At 30.0% G+C, this 19290-nt stretch overlaps 1 protein-coding gene across 1 annotated transcript; it reads left to right on the top strand.

Annotated features, from left to right (window-relative positions):
* The first annotated feature begins 11557 nt into the window (after positions 1 to 11557).
* Positions 11558 to 19024, top strand: LOC114403549 (probable sulfate transporter 3.3). Its single transcript, XM_028366567.1, has 13 exons — positions 11558 to 12136; positions 12301 to 12349; positions 12448 to 12655; positions 12933 to 13104; positions 13248 to 13313; positions 15849 to 15962; positions 16103 to 16219; positions 16614 to 16740; positions 16833 to 17119; positions 17584 to 17774; positions 17867 to 17946; positions 18349 to 18425; positions 18525 to 19024. Exons 1-13 carry the CDS (start codon positions 11837 to 11839, stop codon positions 18711 to 18713), a joined length of 1977 nt encoding a protein of 658 aa, XP_028222368.1. The 5' UTR covers positions 11558 to 11836; the 3' UTR covers positions 18714 to 19024.
* The last annotated feature ends 266 nt before the right edge of the window (positions 19025 to 19290 follow it).

Here is a 19290-nt window from a genome sequence, read left to right as displayed (position 1 = left end):
TTAAAAGAAAGAAACTATAGAGCAAAAACCTAAACAAACAAAACAAAACTATATGGACCAAACATTAAACATTTAAACCAAAATTGAGATGAATTATAGGGATGAAAATGTTGATTGGATGGTAAATGCTGCTTATCTAAGCCCATGGGTCTGCATGTTATTTTGGATCCCCCCTCCCCATGCTCCATGTCAGCTCCTCTTTGAGGGATGCTATAGGGCTCTTGTCTCCTAGATTTATTCTAGTTTAGCCTTATTTTTCTTGGGGCTTAGCCCTCCTCAACATAAAAAAATAAAATAAAATAGGGATGAAAAATGCATTTAAAGTTTAAACCATATAATTATGACAGTGACAGAATATGTTGTTAATATTTCACAAGCATCTAGCTAGGGGCAATTTTTACATAGTCTCTCTTACTTTGAATCTCTGATTATCTTACAAAAGCTTTTCTTCAATTTTCAGCATCACCATTATAATATGGACCTGGCAACCACCATTCCAATACATCTATGTTGATAATTCAAATGGGCGTCACCTCTTATTACCAATTTTTTCCATTTAGTACTATTTAAAAAACAAAAACACAACATATAACATCCATGTTAAAGTAGTTAGTTTAGTGCTTTAAAGCTTATTAGGATTCTGTTTAGTGCTTTAGAAACACCACACACAACATCCAAGGAAATGAGATACAAATCCAAGTAAATTTGAAAATAGTTTACTCATACAAAAGGTAATGTGTTAAAACTTAGAACCTCATGAACTGAGAGCATATCATTGACTCCAGAAAAACCACTTTTCGCATTTATATGGTGAAATAACTCCTTCAATAGCTAGCTTATTCATCTGCCACTTAACCCGCCAACTTCATGTAAATCAAATGAAACTCTACAACATGTGGTAATATCTAATCTCATTTGAAGTAATGATTGGTAAGTGGACAACCAGAGGAGTAATGTGTCCCATGTTGCATGTTATGTTTCTTAAATAACTCAAAGGTATCCCCATGCTTATAAATCTTATTCTTACTCTAGAAAGAGGTTAGCACATATTGTTCCTAAATTGAAGTTAAGACGATCAATTGTTGGTCATTTATATTCACACATATTTAAGAATTTCAAACCAAAATCCTAGCTTCAACTTCAATCCATAGAGTACAATTAAACCTTTACAAATTAACACTAAATACTAATATTAACAAGAACTAGGAATAATAGCAACTAATGATAATCTTTAGAGATGATGAGAATTTGGAAATATAGAAATGGAAAATAATGAGGTGTATATAATCTTAAACTTGTGATCTTGAAAATATACCTCGAAGGCTAGAATTATAGCCACAACTAGTTAAATGCTTTGCAAGTGCCTCCCCTAATTGCTTTTGCCAATTTGATGCATTTTTTACTTTAAATACAAGCCAAACTATTGTTGTCCAATGACAATTTGTATAAAAAGTAAAGAATCATGATTTAGATTACATAAAAAGAAAACTATTACAAAGTTGTTACAAAGTTCCCTTTGAAGAATTCAACAGAGTTTTTACAAATTTCTACATATATGCATCCAATATTACAAGCCACAAAAAGATGTGCAACATAGACATCCAAAAAAAAACTAAGCAAAAAAAAAAAAGGATATGTATAGTATACCTTTCTGAGTGGAATCAAGAGAAAGAGACCAACAAAGCAAACAACAAAAAGTAAGACAGTCATCCAACCAAATGCAAGTTCTTCAATAACACCAGGATTGTTACCCTCATTTCCAACTTATGACAACTCATAAGTCATCTTGTTTAATCTCAAAAGATAAGAAGCAAATCCTCCTGCCATATACACATACATAGATCAAACTATAGAAAAAAAATAAAATAAAATACAAAGAGTAAATCCTCTTGTTGTGTGATCATACCATAAATCTATTCATACTTAGTAAGAGAAAGAAATAGAAAAAGAGAAACGTTTCTATTTCTTTCTCTTATTGAAAGAGAGAAAGAGTGAGTGTGACTGTGTGAGAGAGAGTAAGTGTTTTCACATAAGAAGAACACTTTTGCTCACCTTGTTATCATTATCATTTATAAACATTCAAATTCAGATCAATCTTTCGACATTCAGAAAATAAAATTGAACATTCACAAAACACGCTAAGCCTTATGTAAGTAAATTAAAAAAAGTGACACATGTTAGTTGCTATTCATGAGTTATTAGTGTATTGAAAATTTGCAAGAAAATAGCAATGTGCCTCAAGTTTATGGCTCCTTTTGTGGAAATTGTAAATATTTTCATTCTTATGTGATTTTATAGAGTAGAAACTCCATTTTTGTGACCTAATGTTGAATTCAACTTAGTTTGTAGGCTAAAGAAGAGAAGGTACAAAAAGCTGCTGATGAACTCGCTTAGCGAGGCAGATTGGCTAAGCGAGCATCATCCGCTTAGCAAGGCAGCCAGATCGCTTAGCGGATGGGAAACCCTAGAAGAGGATAAGTTAGAGATCTGCGCGCTCAGTGTGCAGCCAGCCCGCCCAGCGAGGATGTTGTCTCTTTTCGCGCTTAGTGCGCCCAAGCTTGCTTAGTGGATTTTCACTTACTCTTGCTCAGCGAGACATGCTAGCTGAGCGAGCCTTCGTGTGCTGAGAAGTCCAAGAGCCTTTAAAACACTGAGATTGGCGGAAAACAAAAAGGAGGACCACCACAACCACAATCTAGGAAGCATTTGCTATGTGAAAAATAGAGAGAAATAGGGTAGAGAGGCTGGAGAAGACATTCTCCTTCATCTTTTTCCATTTTCTTTCACCAAAAACATTTCTTTCATTGTTTATATGAAGCTTTGCTTTTAATGGAAGGCTAAAACTTCTTTGTTGGGGAGTAACTACTGAAAACTCTTGATGTAATGTTCTAACTATCTATTTAATGTTATTTTTTGGTGTTCTTTGCTTCTATCTGCATTTATTTAACATGCTTGTGGCTTGATCACCCATTTGTATGTTTAGTTAGGATTTTTAGTGTTGGAAAATGCTTTAAAACCTTAGAACTTGATAGAGCAAGCTAGAGGTCTGTGTATCTAGGAATAGAATGCAGTAATCTAGTATGTTTTACATTGTATGCTTATTGCAACTCTTTTAGAACGAGTTTGTTGAGAAATCAAGAACAAAAGCTAATAGAGTTAGGCTCATTCATGTGAGGAATCATGGTATGAGTATTTTCTCGGTGTAAAAGCACTAGAGTAACGTTAAATAGAGAAAAATCTTTCTATACGGCAAGAGAAATTTCAGTAGGAAACTCCCCAACGCTTTTATCTTGATATTTGTCGCATTTTACAGCTTTGAGTGTTTTACCATTGTCTAAGTAGTTTAATATTGCAGAAAACCTATCCATCATTTAGTCTTTATTTTATTTCCAAGATCAAAAAGTGTTTACATACTAAATATACATAGTATAGGTGAAACAAATTCCCTATGGATATGATACTCGATCTTACCGTTTTATATACTACTTGTGCGAATTGGTACACTTGCCGACTAGCAAACAACACCGACCGATCACAATGGATATCCATAATAACTTAGTGACACAGGAGTAGCAGCAACGCCTCCTGCTTGCTTGGGGTGGTGGTACTTGTAAGACGAACCAAATTTTCATGTTCTTGTCCTCATGTAATACTGCATTTTAACCATCAATAAATATATTCATGAACTTCAAAAACAATGAAAACAAAAAACATAACCACACTTCATCCATCCTCAACGACATTATTTCACAAAAAAAAGCAATGGATTACAGTGTGAACCACCAAACTCAATCATTTAGCAGAACCATAAACAACACTTAGCACATAGGCTAGCCTACTTGTTTTGGATACTGCCCTACGGTCCTTTATGCTCCAACAACCTAAACAACACATAAACATAACCAAATTACAAAACACCAAATCATAGTGCACTATGCAAACATCTTAATCTCAATGAAATAACGAAAAACATCGCAATGTTCAACAAGATTAGACGAAATTGCGAACATAAAAGCACATAATGACATAATGAAAACCGTTTAAAGCAAGAAGAAGAATAGTTACCGCGGCATGATCACGAGGATGGTTGAACTGGTAGTGGGAACCAAAGCCACATAAGCCAATCCTCAAATAATAAGTGCAATCATCCTCATCAAGGCGTTGTGGATATGATTCCTCCCCAACACCACACATTCCCAATTGCCACATAGGCTTTGCATTTTCCACAATCAAGATCGAACCCACTTCACATTCCCCCAAAACCCCTTAAATTGCACCAAAAACACAATAACTAAATAGATTAATTAGATACCTTCGAGCCTTGTTTAGGCTTTGGGCCCATTCCGACGATGGATCAGAGTGTGAACCTTCACTGGACTGGTTGTACTGCTCCATTGCACCAAGCCAAACCGAAAAACAGAGTTGATTCAACGCTAATCAAAAACCACAATGAGAGACTTTGATCAAATGAAAACTAAAGAGGGAAAAAATGATGGCGTCGACCATGACGTTGAAGAGATTTCGGTACCAAACCCCGGTGGTGAAGCGCGATTTTGAGAGGAATCTCAAGGTTGAGGCGATAAAGATTGTAAGGGTAGAGGTTGATGAAGAGGGAAGAATGGGTGTCATGAAGGAATTGGAGAAGTGGACCGAGTAGGGTTGCGCCACTGGGTTCTTGAAACTGTGCGTTTGAGGGAGGGAAATGAGAGGTGAGTGTGGTGACAAATGAGAACGAGGTGGAGACCTTGATGTTGCAGATGCAGGGGTAGGGCAGGGGGAGGAGGGAGAGAGAGATGAAAAATAATTGAAGATGAAAATAAGGATGAGTGAGAGAGAGCCAACGACCCTGTATTCTCACATTCCTTTCAAAGATGTTTTTCTAAAATTGGCATTCTATTCTCGCATTCTACATTGGTTCTTGAAGAAATCGATGTCATAATGTGTTTTCAAAGATGGTTTTGATAAATCGTCTTTAAAATGTTACAGTTACTTACAAAAATGCCACTGCTTTACTTAGGATATCGATTTTTGTAGAATTGTCGTAAAACCAACATTATAGAAGACCGTTTTTGTAGTAGTGTAAATTAGAGGACCAATTGAATAAAAAAAATAGATGACCAAATTGAATAAAAAAAAAAGATGACCAAATTGAACCTAAATAATAAATTAGAGGACAAAAAAACTAATTTAGCCTTATTGAATAAAAAAAATAGATGACCAAATTGAACCTAAATAATAAATTAGAGGACAAAAAAAAAACTAATTTAGCCTTAAATATATTAATTGAATAATGTAAGAATATACAATGAGATACAAGAAAATCTAATTTAATTGGGTGAGATAGTGTGTGAGTTGTTGTAAATTTTTTATGCCAATGTTTGATTCCTACGAAAAAAGACAATAAAATGGGAATAAAAAAATACATTACTAAATTTTCGATACTTGTTTTCGATTCTTATGGATGAAAAATAATATAGCGCTCACACTTATTTCCATAAATTATTCTTATCAGTATCCAAAATGCATATATTTTGATCTAAGTTTCTTCATGAAGCATCTTATGTAGGGATTTTGAAATACATCTATATCGACTAAAAGGAAAAATAATTGCAACTTAAAAGTAAAATAAATGAGACCAAGGATGTAAGTAAATTCGTCCTTCTAACCATGTGAATTTCACTAACCAAAAACCTATACTTCTGTGGTTAGAATCTCTTGTACATTCCTTCAATCTGCTCAATGTGGTTTGTGCTTGCATGAGAAGAGTGAATAGCATTGATCACCAATCCATTAACCAAAGACAAGGACAATTCTACAGAAGAAAATCTTAAAAATGTGTTTTGGCTTTGCACGACTCTTATGCTGTCAATTAAGAAGATGCGCGTGCTCTCTCTATACAAGAGTATAATAGAACACCGAATTCTCTGGGCAAATTCCTATGCTTTATTGGGAGAATAACTAATACAAATTTCAATTTATAAAAATCAATTTTTTAAAGTTATTTTTTTTATATAAGACTCAATTTATTATGATCTTTATATTAATTTTTTAATCTAATATATCCTAAATTAAATACAAGAGAAATTATATTAACCTATACATTTAGAAGAGCATAAGAATTATTAATGATTATCATATTTTTTGAATAAATAAATAAATTTAAGATAAATTTATTATTATGAACTTAATTAGTTATATTTTTAATTTTGACAAATTAAATAATTAAATCTTAATTTACGCACCATTTAACATGAAAGAATAGACACCACATGATTTTCCGTGGGGAATGTTAGCAGTGGCACATAGGTTGCTTCCAATAGAAACAGGAGATGTGAGTAGATTTTGGGGTGTTAACCCTTAAAAAGTACAATAAGCATAAAGATCACGAGACACGAGTGTCTGGGAGGTGTTCTTTAATTCTTTATTTTGGTTAAAAAAAGTTTAATTTCTTCTTTCTCTATGTACCATAATTTATAAGCAAAAATGAAGGAACCTAATATAATAATGTATGGAAAATTTGATGATTGCCATAGCTAGGAGAGGACAAAGCTCTTGTAGTATGGCACGTTGGTGCTTTCTGCCATATGCTGTCATATGTTTGGTCGCATTACACTTAGAAAGGTACCGGCCTTTTTATCATACACTTAACCGAACTTATTTTCGTTTCTTTATTCTATCTAATTGTAGGCTGTGAATTGTGATTATCACATGGTAGTATATAACTTCTTTACCTCTTTTCAAATATTCGGTGAGGATTTTTTCTTCTCAGTAAAATTTCCAATTTATCATCTTGATAATATACGTTAAATTTGTGAAAAATAATTTAAGTTTGATTTTCATGAAATTGGAGAGAAGAATAATAAGCTTTATACATGACTAAATCCAAAATCGAATAATTAAGATTGTTGTTAATAAAAAAACTTTACACTAGATCTAACATATATTAGTACGTGGCTTTATTCTTGTACAATAGATACATTAAAAAAATAAAAAATTGTAATTACTAGTTTATTTAGAAATGCAAAAAATTTTAATTTTAAAAATTTTATAATGACTAAGTTACACATTTATCCTTTATTTTATTTTCTTCTTAGATCCTATCCTTTAATTTATCTTTTAAAAAATTCAATTAAATATTTTGTTTTAAATTTGGGTTAACTTTGCCTTTCTGTCAATTAAGAATTAATGCTATTAATAATATTTTTAACATATTGCCAATTAAAAATTATCACAAAACAATACTTATTGGACAAGATGTGTTTTCACAAGCATAATTAGCACAGTGATGATTTGATGATTTTTAAACGTAACTATAATATTTAAAAGGTAGAAAAATTAAGCCCTCCTAAACTGTACTCTTTTTTTTTTTTTTAAGTAGACATCCTAAACTTTAATTTTATCCCACTTAATCTTTAAATTTTACCTATTTAAAAATTATAAAAAATTAAGAACCCCTTTATGTGAATAACTAGTCTATCATGAACTCAATTTCGTTGTAACATGTGTGAGAATTAAACATTTTCATGTTGCGAATTTGATAAAATCCCGTTTGTTTCAATTTATGCTTTGAGTTCACTTTTCCTGCAGTTGATTGAGGGATTCAGGTTGTCTCTCCCAAGCAACATATTAAAAAATTGTTTTAATTTGATAAAGAATTTAAGTGAATAAATTAGATCAAGTTTCTGTGTTGGAGAAACTCATTTTTTTTTGCACAGTTTAACACGACTAATTCAATTATTTTGATCTAGACTTCTATTTGCTGCAAATTTTAGGGCGCTTTGATTGAAATGCATAGATTTACAGTAAGCCCATGTCAATTTTAAGATTCATGGAGCAAAAATGAAAAAAATTGAGCACAGAAATCTATTAGATTTTCAGAAGGGATTATTAATTTTTAAATATTACACTGATAATTAAAAATTATCATTATGTTAATTATGTGCGTGGGAACGCCAATAAATATTATTTTGTAACGATTTTTAATCATCATAATGTTAAAATTATTAATAACATTAATTCTAAAGTGATGAAAGGACTCAATTGGTCCAAATTCAAAATATAGAAGACCAAATTGGTTTTTTCTTAAAAAAAGATAATAGACCTAACTGAATTTAAAAAATAAGATAAAGAATTATATGCGTGTAATTTAGTCTTTTATAATTTATCATATACATTTATGTATATTTAATATAATTATAATTCATCTCTTCCTTTTTTAAACAATGAATTTGTATTTTTGATAATTATATTATTGATTTGAAATATTTATGGTTGATAACTAATCTTAAGCGAAAAAATGATCTGGCTGTCTACCTCCCCTCTCAACCATTATTTCAACATGAATATGAATTATGTTTAGTGAAAGAAGTTAGTTTTTTCTATTCTCACAAAGTCACGAACCATTATTTGAATCTTGATTGCAAGAGGCACTGTCATTCAGTGTTAAATCTTGTCTTCAAGTAAGATTGACTCTTATATGGTATGTTTGTATTATTACTGAGTGGGGGTGTGACTGAGTTATCACTATAAAAATGGTATGTTTGATTCCAGTTTGTATTATTACTGAGTGGGTGTGTGACTGTCGGTTACATCCTTTGTGAAGCATTTACGTAAATCGTCTCGTGAGATATAATACTGCTGTCGGGATATATAATTAATATTGTTGTCGTCGTCGACACAGTTTATTATCTACCTTATCACTATAAAGACTTGTATATTATTAATGTAAATACAAGTTTAAAAATAATTATTATTATTTTTACTTAAAAGTTCTTGTCTAAAAAAAAGACTTAAAAATTCAATGATCGATCTTACACATATGACTATAAAAAAAATTAGACACTATCGTAGTATTTTAATGAAATTATATATTATGTTTCTATAAAAAATTAAATTATATTAAGTGCATTTTATGAATTATTTTAACATTTTAATTACGTATAATTTTAATATATTATTAATTAACATCAATATTTTTTTATATTATTAACTAACTAGATAGGAATTTAAATTATATATAATTTTTAAAATAGTTATTACAAACATTAACAATTTTTAATTACATTATTGGTTGATTGTACAAAATCTTTACATGGTTAGTGCATTTTGATTAATTTCTTTTATTTATTCTACATTGAATAAAAAATAAAAAAATATAGAAAATACATCAGTAGTTAAAGATAATTTTAAAATTATAATAAACTAATAAAATAACTAAAACTAAAAAGGACTTACAATAGCCACACGGTCGTGACGGTCCAATCCCATATTCTTTTCGAAAAAAGTGAGAAGCAAAAGTATGTATAGTAAGGAAAACACTACTATTTAGTACTCATGTAGTAAATGAGCTAGTTAGTAAAATAATTAAAATTCATCAAAAAAGAATAATTAAAATTAACATAGATAAAAAACAGGAATTCTGATGTTACATCGACAAAGCATATATACGAGTGTGCCATGGACTTGTCTACACTACACGGCATTGCATAGTCACATTGCAGTTAACAGGAAAAAGAAAATATCTTGGACAAATATTCTCCGAAATATTTTAGTAAATTACATACACTTACATTCCTTCAGTAAATCTAAATTTATAGCTTTACGTAAACTACTATTTGATACTTTATTTTTCAATTTATAACGGTATACAAATAAATGATTGAAATTATTCAAGTTAAAATACTCTTAGTATATTTCGTGTTGAAAATCTTACACGCGCAATACAAATACTCGTGTGCATAAACAATGATTTAGATGTTTTTGGTCATTAGAATATTATAATAACTTAATAAAGTTAAAGGATATTTGACTGTTGATAAATACATATATTAATAGGCAACTTATCAAATGAGAGAACTTTCTACTATGAGAAACGAGAAATAAATATAGATATTTTTTTGAGAAAAATATAGATAATATTTAAATGGCTAATATTAAAAAGAAAAATATACATAACTTTCTTAATCACTAAATAACTTTTAATTTTGATAATTCATATACGATTGTATGATGATCCAAATTTATAGTTGTGACATTCCTAGATAAGAATTATTCTCACTTGATAGGCCACTATACTGACTATAACTAGATATTTCAAAAATATGTTTAGATGTTGCTTTATCTATTTTTTTTTTACTGCGTATGTGGCTTTACCTAAATAAAACATATTTATATGATTGAAGAAAATTCATTGAGTGAGAGAGTCAAGTGTTGCAGAATTATTCTAATTTAATAATTGGTTTTGAGTTTGAATCACGAATATATAATTTATTAAATATTTTGAAAAGAGATTTGTTACTTATAAAAATTATATCCAATTTGGAAAAAAAATTGTATTCCTAAAAGATACATTTGATCTATAAATTTTTTTCCAAAGATATGGAATTCGTTTTTTTAGTGAATATATGAAATTGGTCTTAATACATACATAAAAAAAGGTGAAATTAGTATTTTAGTACTCTAATTTATTTTAGATTTAATTTGGTCATTTAGCATTTTTTAAATTCAATTTGATTTTTTAATTTTTTAAATTAATTTAATTTAATTTTTTTAGTCTGATGTAAAAATTACACTTTATGGCAGTTGAAATTTCTAAGTGGTTTTTAAACTGCCATAACATATACATTTTAAAAAATTGATTTTAGAAATTAGAGAATTAAATTAAAAAAAAAATAGAAGACCAAATTGAATTAATTTTTAAAATTAGAGAATCAAATTGAAAAAAAATAATTAACCAAATTAAATCTAAATAATAAATTAAAGGAAAAAACAAATTTAACCTAAAAAATCAAACAGACAGCTTATTAATTATATGTGGCTTTATCTGAATATATGATTTCTATATGATTGAGGACAACCCCAAAGGCCCAAACTAAGGATATGGAATTGGTCTTAATAATAATACATACATTCGAAAAAAAAAATTCAATCAGTCAATCGAAGTAATGAAAAAAATTGAACCAAATTGTGCTAAGATGCTGATAAATACGAAGCAAAAATTCCTTCTTAAATACGGCAATTGTTGAGACCAGAACTCTACCTAAGCAATGATGCCACGTAAACTCAAGAACGAACTACGTCACGTTGGTATGAATTTGTGAGCCAAATCATTTTGCTAATGATGTCCCTGATGTCAGTAATGTTCGAGTGGAGGTTGAATGTTGTAGTAAGTGATGATTTCACTCATCAACTTAAGCATAGAGTCTCACAGAAGTGATATGGAATTTTAACATGACTTCTTTTATGTGATTATGATATTCATAAAAAATATTTATTATTTTTATTAATGATTAATTTATGTTAGAAAATATAATTAATAAAATATTTTTTAGCAAGATTTTTCTTTTTAATTATATTATTTTTATTTATTTATAAGATTTAAACTCAATATCTTATTTAAGAAACTCAATCTCACTTAAACTCATGACTTGTGTTGAATTTTAACATGACTTGAACAAATACTGTGGGACCAGATTTCTCTGGTTGAAAAAAATTGAGTGTCCAAATTTGTGAGGAGAGTGTGTAGAATATATTTAGCAGCAGAACCGTATAGTATGCCCACTTCAGGCACAGCTCCCGCTAATCTATCCCTTCTCGTGTTTTGATTTTCTGAAATTACATCCCAAAATTTGTTGTTATCCTCTTGTACTTTAGCTGACATAGGTGCAATCTTGTTTTATAGCGGTTTTGCGGACGTGTTAATTACAAGGGTAGGTCAGGGAGAGAGAGCCTCACACAAAAGGCATCACTGCTCAAACCACAATAAGAAGCTAAGAAGCCTAATAATAAGTAATAACACCACACACCATTTTCTCATATAAGTTCTGTTCTCTTCAAAATGGAGACTAATAATGCATGTACTATGCATTCTCATTGCATAGAGATGTCCATGGAAGTGCACCAAGTTGTGCCACCACCTCACAAGAGCACCCTTCAGAAACTCAAGGGTAGGCTCAAGGAAACTTTCTTCCCTGATGATCCTCTGCGCCAATTCAAGGGACAACCTCTTAAGAGAAAACTGATCCTTGGAGCTCAATATGTGTTCCCTATTCTCCAATGGGGTCCTAAGTATAATCTCAAACTCTTCAAATCTGACCTTGTTTCTGGCCTCACTATTGCTAGCTTGGCCATCCCGCAGGTTTTGTCAAGTTCTCACTCTGCCTCTTTTCTTTTTTTGTTACAAAGTACAACACTTATATTCTTCATTGGAGACAATCTGCTCGAACTTGTTCTCGCATAAAAAATGTTCACTCATATTTTTAACTTGGTTTTCTTATTCAACTATTGACTTTTGTCATTCAGGGAATTAGTTATGCTAAGCTTGCAAGTCTTCCTCCAATTGTTGGACTTTGTAAGTGTATTGATTTATCGCCATAGTTAGTTTGGTGCTAATTTATGTTACATCACATGCTTATGGGTTATTGTGATTGGCCTTGTTTCACATTTCAGATTCTAGTTTTGTTCCACCACTTGTCTATGCTGTTCTTGGAAGCTCAAAGGACCTTGCAGTTGGACCTGTTTCTATTGCTTCTCTTGTGATGGGATCCATGTTGCATCAGGAAGTGTCTCCCACAACAGATCCAATTCTGTTTCTTCAGCTAGCTTTCACTTCAACATTATTTGCCGGTCTCTTTCAAGCTTTGCTTGGAATCCTAAGGTAACTAGAATTATTAGTAGGAGATATAAAGTTTGTTGGGTGGTTAAGAAAGAAAAAAATGATAAAAAAATCATGGGTTCGATTCTTCATGTTAACAAAAAATTGACGATTAATATTTTTTGTTAAAAAAATTTAAAATTATTAGTCCCTTCCATATCACGTAATTTTTAATTATTGTAATTATTTTTTCAATCTGAAAAACTACAAGAATGAAGAATCATTCTAATATACTACTATAAGACAATATAAGACAAGGTATTGGTTTTAATGGTTTCAGGCTAGGCTTCATAATTGATTTTCTATCTAAGGCCATTCTTATTGGGTTCATGGCTGGAGCTGCTATTATTGTCTCACTGCAACAGCTCAAGAGCCTGCTTGGAATCACACATTTCACTAATCAGATGGGTCTGATTCCTGTTATGACTTCTGTTTTTCACAATATACATGAGGTAACTCCTTTAACTTTTAAGCAGAAACACGCGAGCACACAGAATTTGACTGCTGGCACAGTTCTTTAATTTGTCTCTAGACTAAAATGGACTCTACTTCTATATTCTTTCTTACAAAAATGTTTTCTGTGGTTTTTATACAGTGGTCATGGCAAACAATATTGATGGGGATTTGCTTCTTGGTACTACTACTATTAGCAAGACACGTTGTACGTAGTTTCCTACAATAATTTTTTCTTTTTTTTTTCTCTCTCATTTTTTTGTCTTATTAGATTTCTCACCCACACTAACAACCATAAGTCATCCTTAACAAGTTCTTAACTTTCAAGAAAAAAGACAAAACCATTAACATAGTATTCTATATTATATATTTTATATTCATAGGTACCAATTTTCACACACATGGATTAGGGCTAAGGACCACTGACACAGTGGATTCATAGCCATGGTGTGGTGAACTTTAAGTTCATTCCCTTCCTACCTTTACTGTACACAGTACATTCTTTTCTTTTGTAGAAATTAATTACTTTATAATAACTTTTTTAACTACTTTTTATTTTATAAAAATATTTAATATGTTTTTTACATAAAAATATAAAAGAAATGCATTTAATAGTATTAAAATCTAAAAATATTTAATATTTAATGTGTCTTCACTTGACAAGTAGAAATACTATAAAAAAATTTGACTTTCTTGACCAAAATTTACAATTACCTGAAAGAGATTAATTACTCCACAATAATTTTTATTAATTATTTAATTTTCATATTTTATAAAATTATAAAATTAATAAGAAATTTTAATATTTTAATAATTTATTTTTTATATATGTTTGTGCACATGTGTGCGCGTGCATAAATCAATCTTTATGACATAAATTAAGAAATTTATACTTTAAAGAAAATATATAATTATAAATAACCTGTAATTGAAAAATTAATAATTAAGATTTTAACAACTTCATAATATGTCTATGTGGAGTATGGACATGTGCATGCACCAAAAAATCAATAGTCATAACAAAAATGAGAAAGTTACACTTTGAAAGATAAAACTAATCATAGCTTATAATTACAAAATTAATTATTTGGATTTTTACAACTTAATAATTTATTTATTTATCTTATTAATAACTTAATAATTAATTTTATATATGTATATGTGTTCATGTTTTTTCATCTAAGATATATGTGTATTCTCGTTTTAGAAAAGCTAAATCTTTAATAAATCTCTACTATACATTTCTATTCTGGCATTTTATAAAGATACTGTTCATATATCATAAGTCTATACATGTATTCTGTGCATATCTAATGAATATTCAATTATTGCCCCCAATTTTGTTAAACAAAATGCAATTTAGTATTATAATTAGACTTGTGTTGTTTACAAAATAATTCATATAACAATATTTTTTTTCTCTTTTTTTAACACATCATTTATTACATTTCAACCTTTCCTCTCTTTCTCTTTCTCTTTGTTAGTGGTATAGTTTGCTATATAAATTGTTATAAAAATAATAATTTTTAATTAAAAATAAAGTGAATAGATGTTCTACCAACAATATTTCTTTATTAGCGAGCTTAAAGAATAAACTCATAACAAAAATAATGATGACAAACAATAATATTTTTCAATTTTAGCATGAGAAAATCAAGTTATAAAATAATATAAAAAATCAACTTTCTTTTCACAATTTTTAGTATTATACAAAAGTAATCCTAACAAAAAGGGTTATTGTATTCAAGTTGATACATACATCAACCATTCAATTAGTCAATAACTCAATATCCGGAACCAGTCCCCTGTATAATACATTTGTACACTTTAATATAAAAAAAAGATCTTAGGTATTAATTCTTTAATACTTTTTATAATTAGCTAAACTTTCACGTGAATTTTGTAAGAGAAAAATTATAATCTTCTTAGGTAGATTCTGCTAAAATTCATTCAAGCAAAACAAAATTATTATAGAATTAAATTAAATGGTGTATATTGAGTTATTAACTAACTTTCAGTAATATTATATAATTAGTAGGCTAAAATATGATTCAGCTCTTTTTGATAAATAAATAAAATTGGTGTTTATTTTTTAATAAATTTTTTGTTTGCATTAATTTTTTAATAAAATAATAATTTTATTTTTGATCGTTCACACTTTTTTATCTATGATAAATTAACGAATTTTGTATTGATTTCTTGATGTTTTATTTATTTATTATTAGTCCCTTTGAATGATTTTTTTTATGAAGGAAAAAAAAAAGAGACTAATAATAAATGAAAAAAATTATTAAAAAAGAAATATAAAATTTATTAATTTATTAGGGAATAAAAAAAGTGTCAAATATGAAAAATAAAATTATTATTTTATTAAGGACACAATCTAAAGAAAAAAATATTTAGAAACAAATATAAAATTTGAGTATTTATTAGGAATAAAAATATATTTTAGACTAATTAGTATTGTTCAAAGTTTTTTAATTAAAAATCAAAGCTTATTCTTTTAATGTCCGTGTAAAGGCAAGTTTGAATTTGAATAATATCTTTTGGAAAGTACCCATTAATGACTATGTAGTTAAAAATGGGGTCTATAAAATTCAAGATCTTCTCATTCACAAAACTGTTTAAAATGTTAGATTAGTTCAAACAAAAATATTAAAATGACATAAACATGTTTATTATAACTTCTCTCAAAACGAAGGCAGGGGAGGATTGACTAACTCATGGAAATAAATGCATGCAGAGCATAAGGAAACCAAAACTATTCTGGGTCTCAGCTGGAGCTCCTCTTATGTGTGTCATCATCTCTACCCTCTTGGTTTTTGCAATTAAGGCTCAAAATCATGGCATCAGTGTGGTAAGTTACGGTTCCCACCCAACTCTTACTATTTGCGTATGAAATCCACATTAGTCTAGCACTGACAATTTTTTAGCCACAAATCATTATCAGCTTAATTACTAAACAAAGGTGTTTCTGTTTGATGATGTTGTTGCTAGATTGGGAAATTGCAAGAAGGAATAAATCCTCCATCATGGAATATGTTGCTCTTTCATGGAAGTCACCTGGACCTAGTCATGAAAACAGGGCTTATCACTGGGATTTTGTCCCTCACTGTAAGCTTAACATTTTTCTTTTCCATCTTTCTTTTTTATTTTCTTTCAAATTTTTTTATTTCAGTCCTGAAGTAAACATACAAGCATCTAAAATAAAATTTTAATAAAAAAAACAGCAGTAACATATTTTTTAATGAAGCACTCTATGTACTGAGATGGTCTAGTTCAATGGGTTAAACATAGTGCTTGAGTTTTTTTTTAATGATGAGTCTCATTCATATTTAGTGGGGCGCACCTAAATTTTTCCTTATAATAGATCATGTGTATGAAAGAAAGAATGTGTTACAAAGTTTATTATTAACATTCCTTGTGTTAGTATATATGATATTTACACATACATAATTGGTTTCATTAGTGACAATGGATAAGTGTTTCTTTATGTGTTTTTTAACAGGAAGGTATTGCAGTAGGAAGGACATTTGCAGCTCTCAAAAACTACAAAGTGGATGGAAATAAGGAAATGATGGCAATTGGGTTTATGAATGTTGTTGGCTCCTTCACTTCCTGCTATGTTACAACAGGTTTTTCTTTGTGACCTAAAAACCTTTTCAAAAGGCTTTCCTGATGGCTAATGAAACAAAAGACTTCCACATATTTAAACTGTGAAATTCAGGTGCTTTCTCTCGGTCAGCAGTTAACAACAATGCAGGCGCAAAAACAGCTGTGTCAAATGTAGTGATGTCTGTGACAGTCATGGTGACACTCCTTTTTCTCATGCCATTGTTTCAATACACGCCTAATGTCGTGCTGGGCGCAATCATAGTCACAGCAGTAATTGGCCTCATCGATCTCCCCGCTGCTTGTAACATTTGGAAGATCGACAAATTCGATTTTGTTGTGATGATGACTGCTTTCTTAGGTGTTCTTTTCATCTCTGTCCAAGGAGGCCTTGCTCTTGCTGTAAGTTTATTTATTTCTTCAATTTTTTGCTAATGACTCACATTGTGAATACATTATCATGGATTTTCCTTTATGTACAATACCTACAAGACTATGAATGTATTTTAGTTTTTCTAGATAAATTAAAGGTTTTAATTCCCTTGATTCTTGTAGCTACTCAAGCATTTTTGTAGTCCTTGCTCAACAAGACCAGGTGCTTTTGTATAAATCATATTCCTGCATTTTAAACAAGGGACTGAGTACCAAGAGATTTAGCTCAGTTGGTATTTGGTTAAGCAGGTGCATGAGTTGTTACAAATTTTCTGGTACTATTTTCGATTCCTACAGATAAATAAAAAAAACAAGGGACCGAGTGACTAGACTGCAGAGAAAATATAGTGTGGATGCTTTTAGCACCCTTTTATGCAAGTAGAACAAAATATAGCTATTTTTTATTTACAAGGGATGGCAATGCTATTGATCAGGTTGGATTATCAACTTTGAAGATACTCTTGCAAATTACGAGACCGAAAACAGTGATGTTGGGGAAGATACCAGGAACAGACATATATAGAAATCTTGATCAATACAAGGAAGCTGTGAGAATACCTGGATTTCTTATTTTAAGCATTGAGGCTCCCATCAATTTTGCCAACATCACATATCTCAACGAGAGGTTAGTTTCACCTTTGTAAATTTCATGATATAAATTTCATTTTGGTGCATAGATGTTACTCCTGTTACTCAACTATTGACATGTTATGTTAGAACGTTAAGATGGATTGAAGAAGAAGAAGACAACATAAAGGAACAATTAAGCCTTCGATTCTTAGTATTGGAAATGTCAGGTAACTTCATTAGATAGAACAAAGGTGAATCATAGTTTACACATTATAACATTCAGTTCATAATTTTGGGGATCATTTGTGTAATGATAAAACATTTCTTTTCCTGATTTCTTTGTTACTTATTGGATTATTGAACCAATAAAATGAAGTGGTCAAAAAATAAGTCCTACTATAATCTATGGATGTTCCCACTTCCCATTTTCAAAATACACCTCCATCTAAGTAGGTTGAGGAGTAAATAGTCACTTGTAAGACTGCATTTTCATAGAATCAAGCAATTGAGCTAATAATAATTCACTAGCTATTCAAGCATATCACTAAACATATTTCATCTACCTACTTATCCTGCAAATAGTACTCATTTAATCATGAAAAAAAAGAGTATCACTTTGAAATTTTCAGCTGTGAGTGCTGTTGACACAAGTGGAATCTCACTTTTCAAGGAGTTGAAAGCAACACTGGAAAAGAAAGGTGTTGAGGCAAGAAAGCTAAACTCTGACATACTTTTACTTTACACATCTTGGTATGTGTGTTTCAAGTCGCAACTGTGACTAATTCATGTGTGTTGTTTGTGACAGCTTGTGTTGGTCAATCCTCTTGCTGAGGTCATAGAAAAGCTTAAAAAAGCAGATGAAGCTAATGATTTCATAAGAGCAGATAACCTTTTCTTGACAGTTGGAGAGGCTGTAGCTTCACTTTCTTCAGCAATGAAAGGCCAATCATCAACCATTACAGAAGGGGCACACACAATTGTGTCACATAATTGATAAAATAAGACAGCAAAATATATAAGCAAAAGTTAAAAGAAAAAGAAAAAAAAATAGAAGCAGCAACAACTACAAGACTAGCATAGAATTTGCCTAATGGCAATACCAATCATTGTAAAATCCTACAGTTTAAACAATTGAAGTGAAATGTGTACCCTTGTCATTTGTGCTTGTGCTTACTAGATTTGCCTCACAAGCATCGTAGTCGTAACTTGTATGGGAACTACTTGTTGCTTGTTAATTCAATCGTTGAAGTTGATTTCCAAGCACTTTTCAGCACATCCAGTTCAACAAACTACTTGCAAAGATTATAAGATTGTATATATTTATTTGTCTCAATTTCATTAAAAATGTAAATTAGATAATATCAATTTTCATTTGAAATTCGCTTGAAACACACAAGTAAAATAATATTAAATCATTTGAAACTTGTCCTAAACATGTAGCAAAAGAATATAAATTTTTTGTAATTGTATCTGAAATATGTAAATAAAAATAATATTAATTTTGTTTGCAATTTGTATGATATGAATTAATATAATAAACAATGTGTTACTTATATATTTATGTGAATCTG

The sequence above is a fragment of the Glycine soja genome, chromosome 20 (assembly GCF_004193775.1).
Source record: "Glycine soja cultivar W05 chromosome 20, ASM419377v2, whole genome shotgun sequence".
Taxonomy (NCBI): Eukaryota; Viridiplantae; Streptophyta; class Magnoliopsida; order Fabales; family Fabaceae; genus Glycine; species Glycine soja.
Note: the sequence above shows the minus strand (reverse complement) of the source record. Positions and strands in the feature narration are given on the sequence as shown.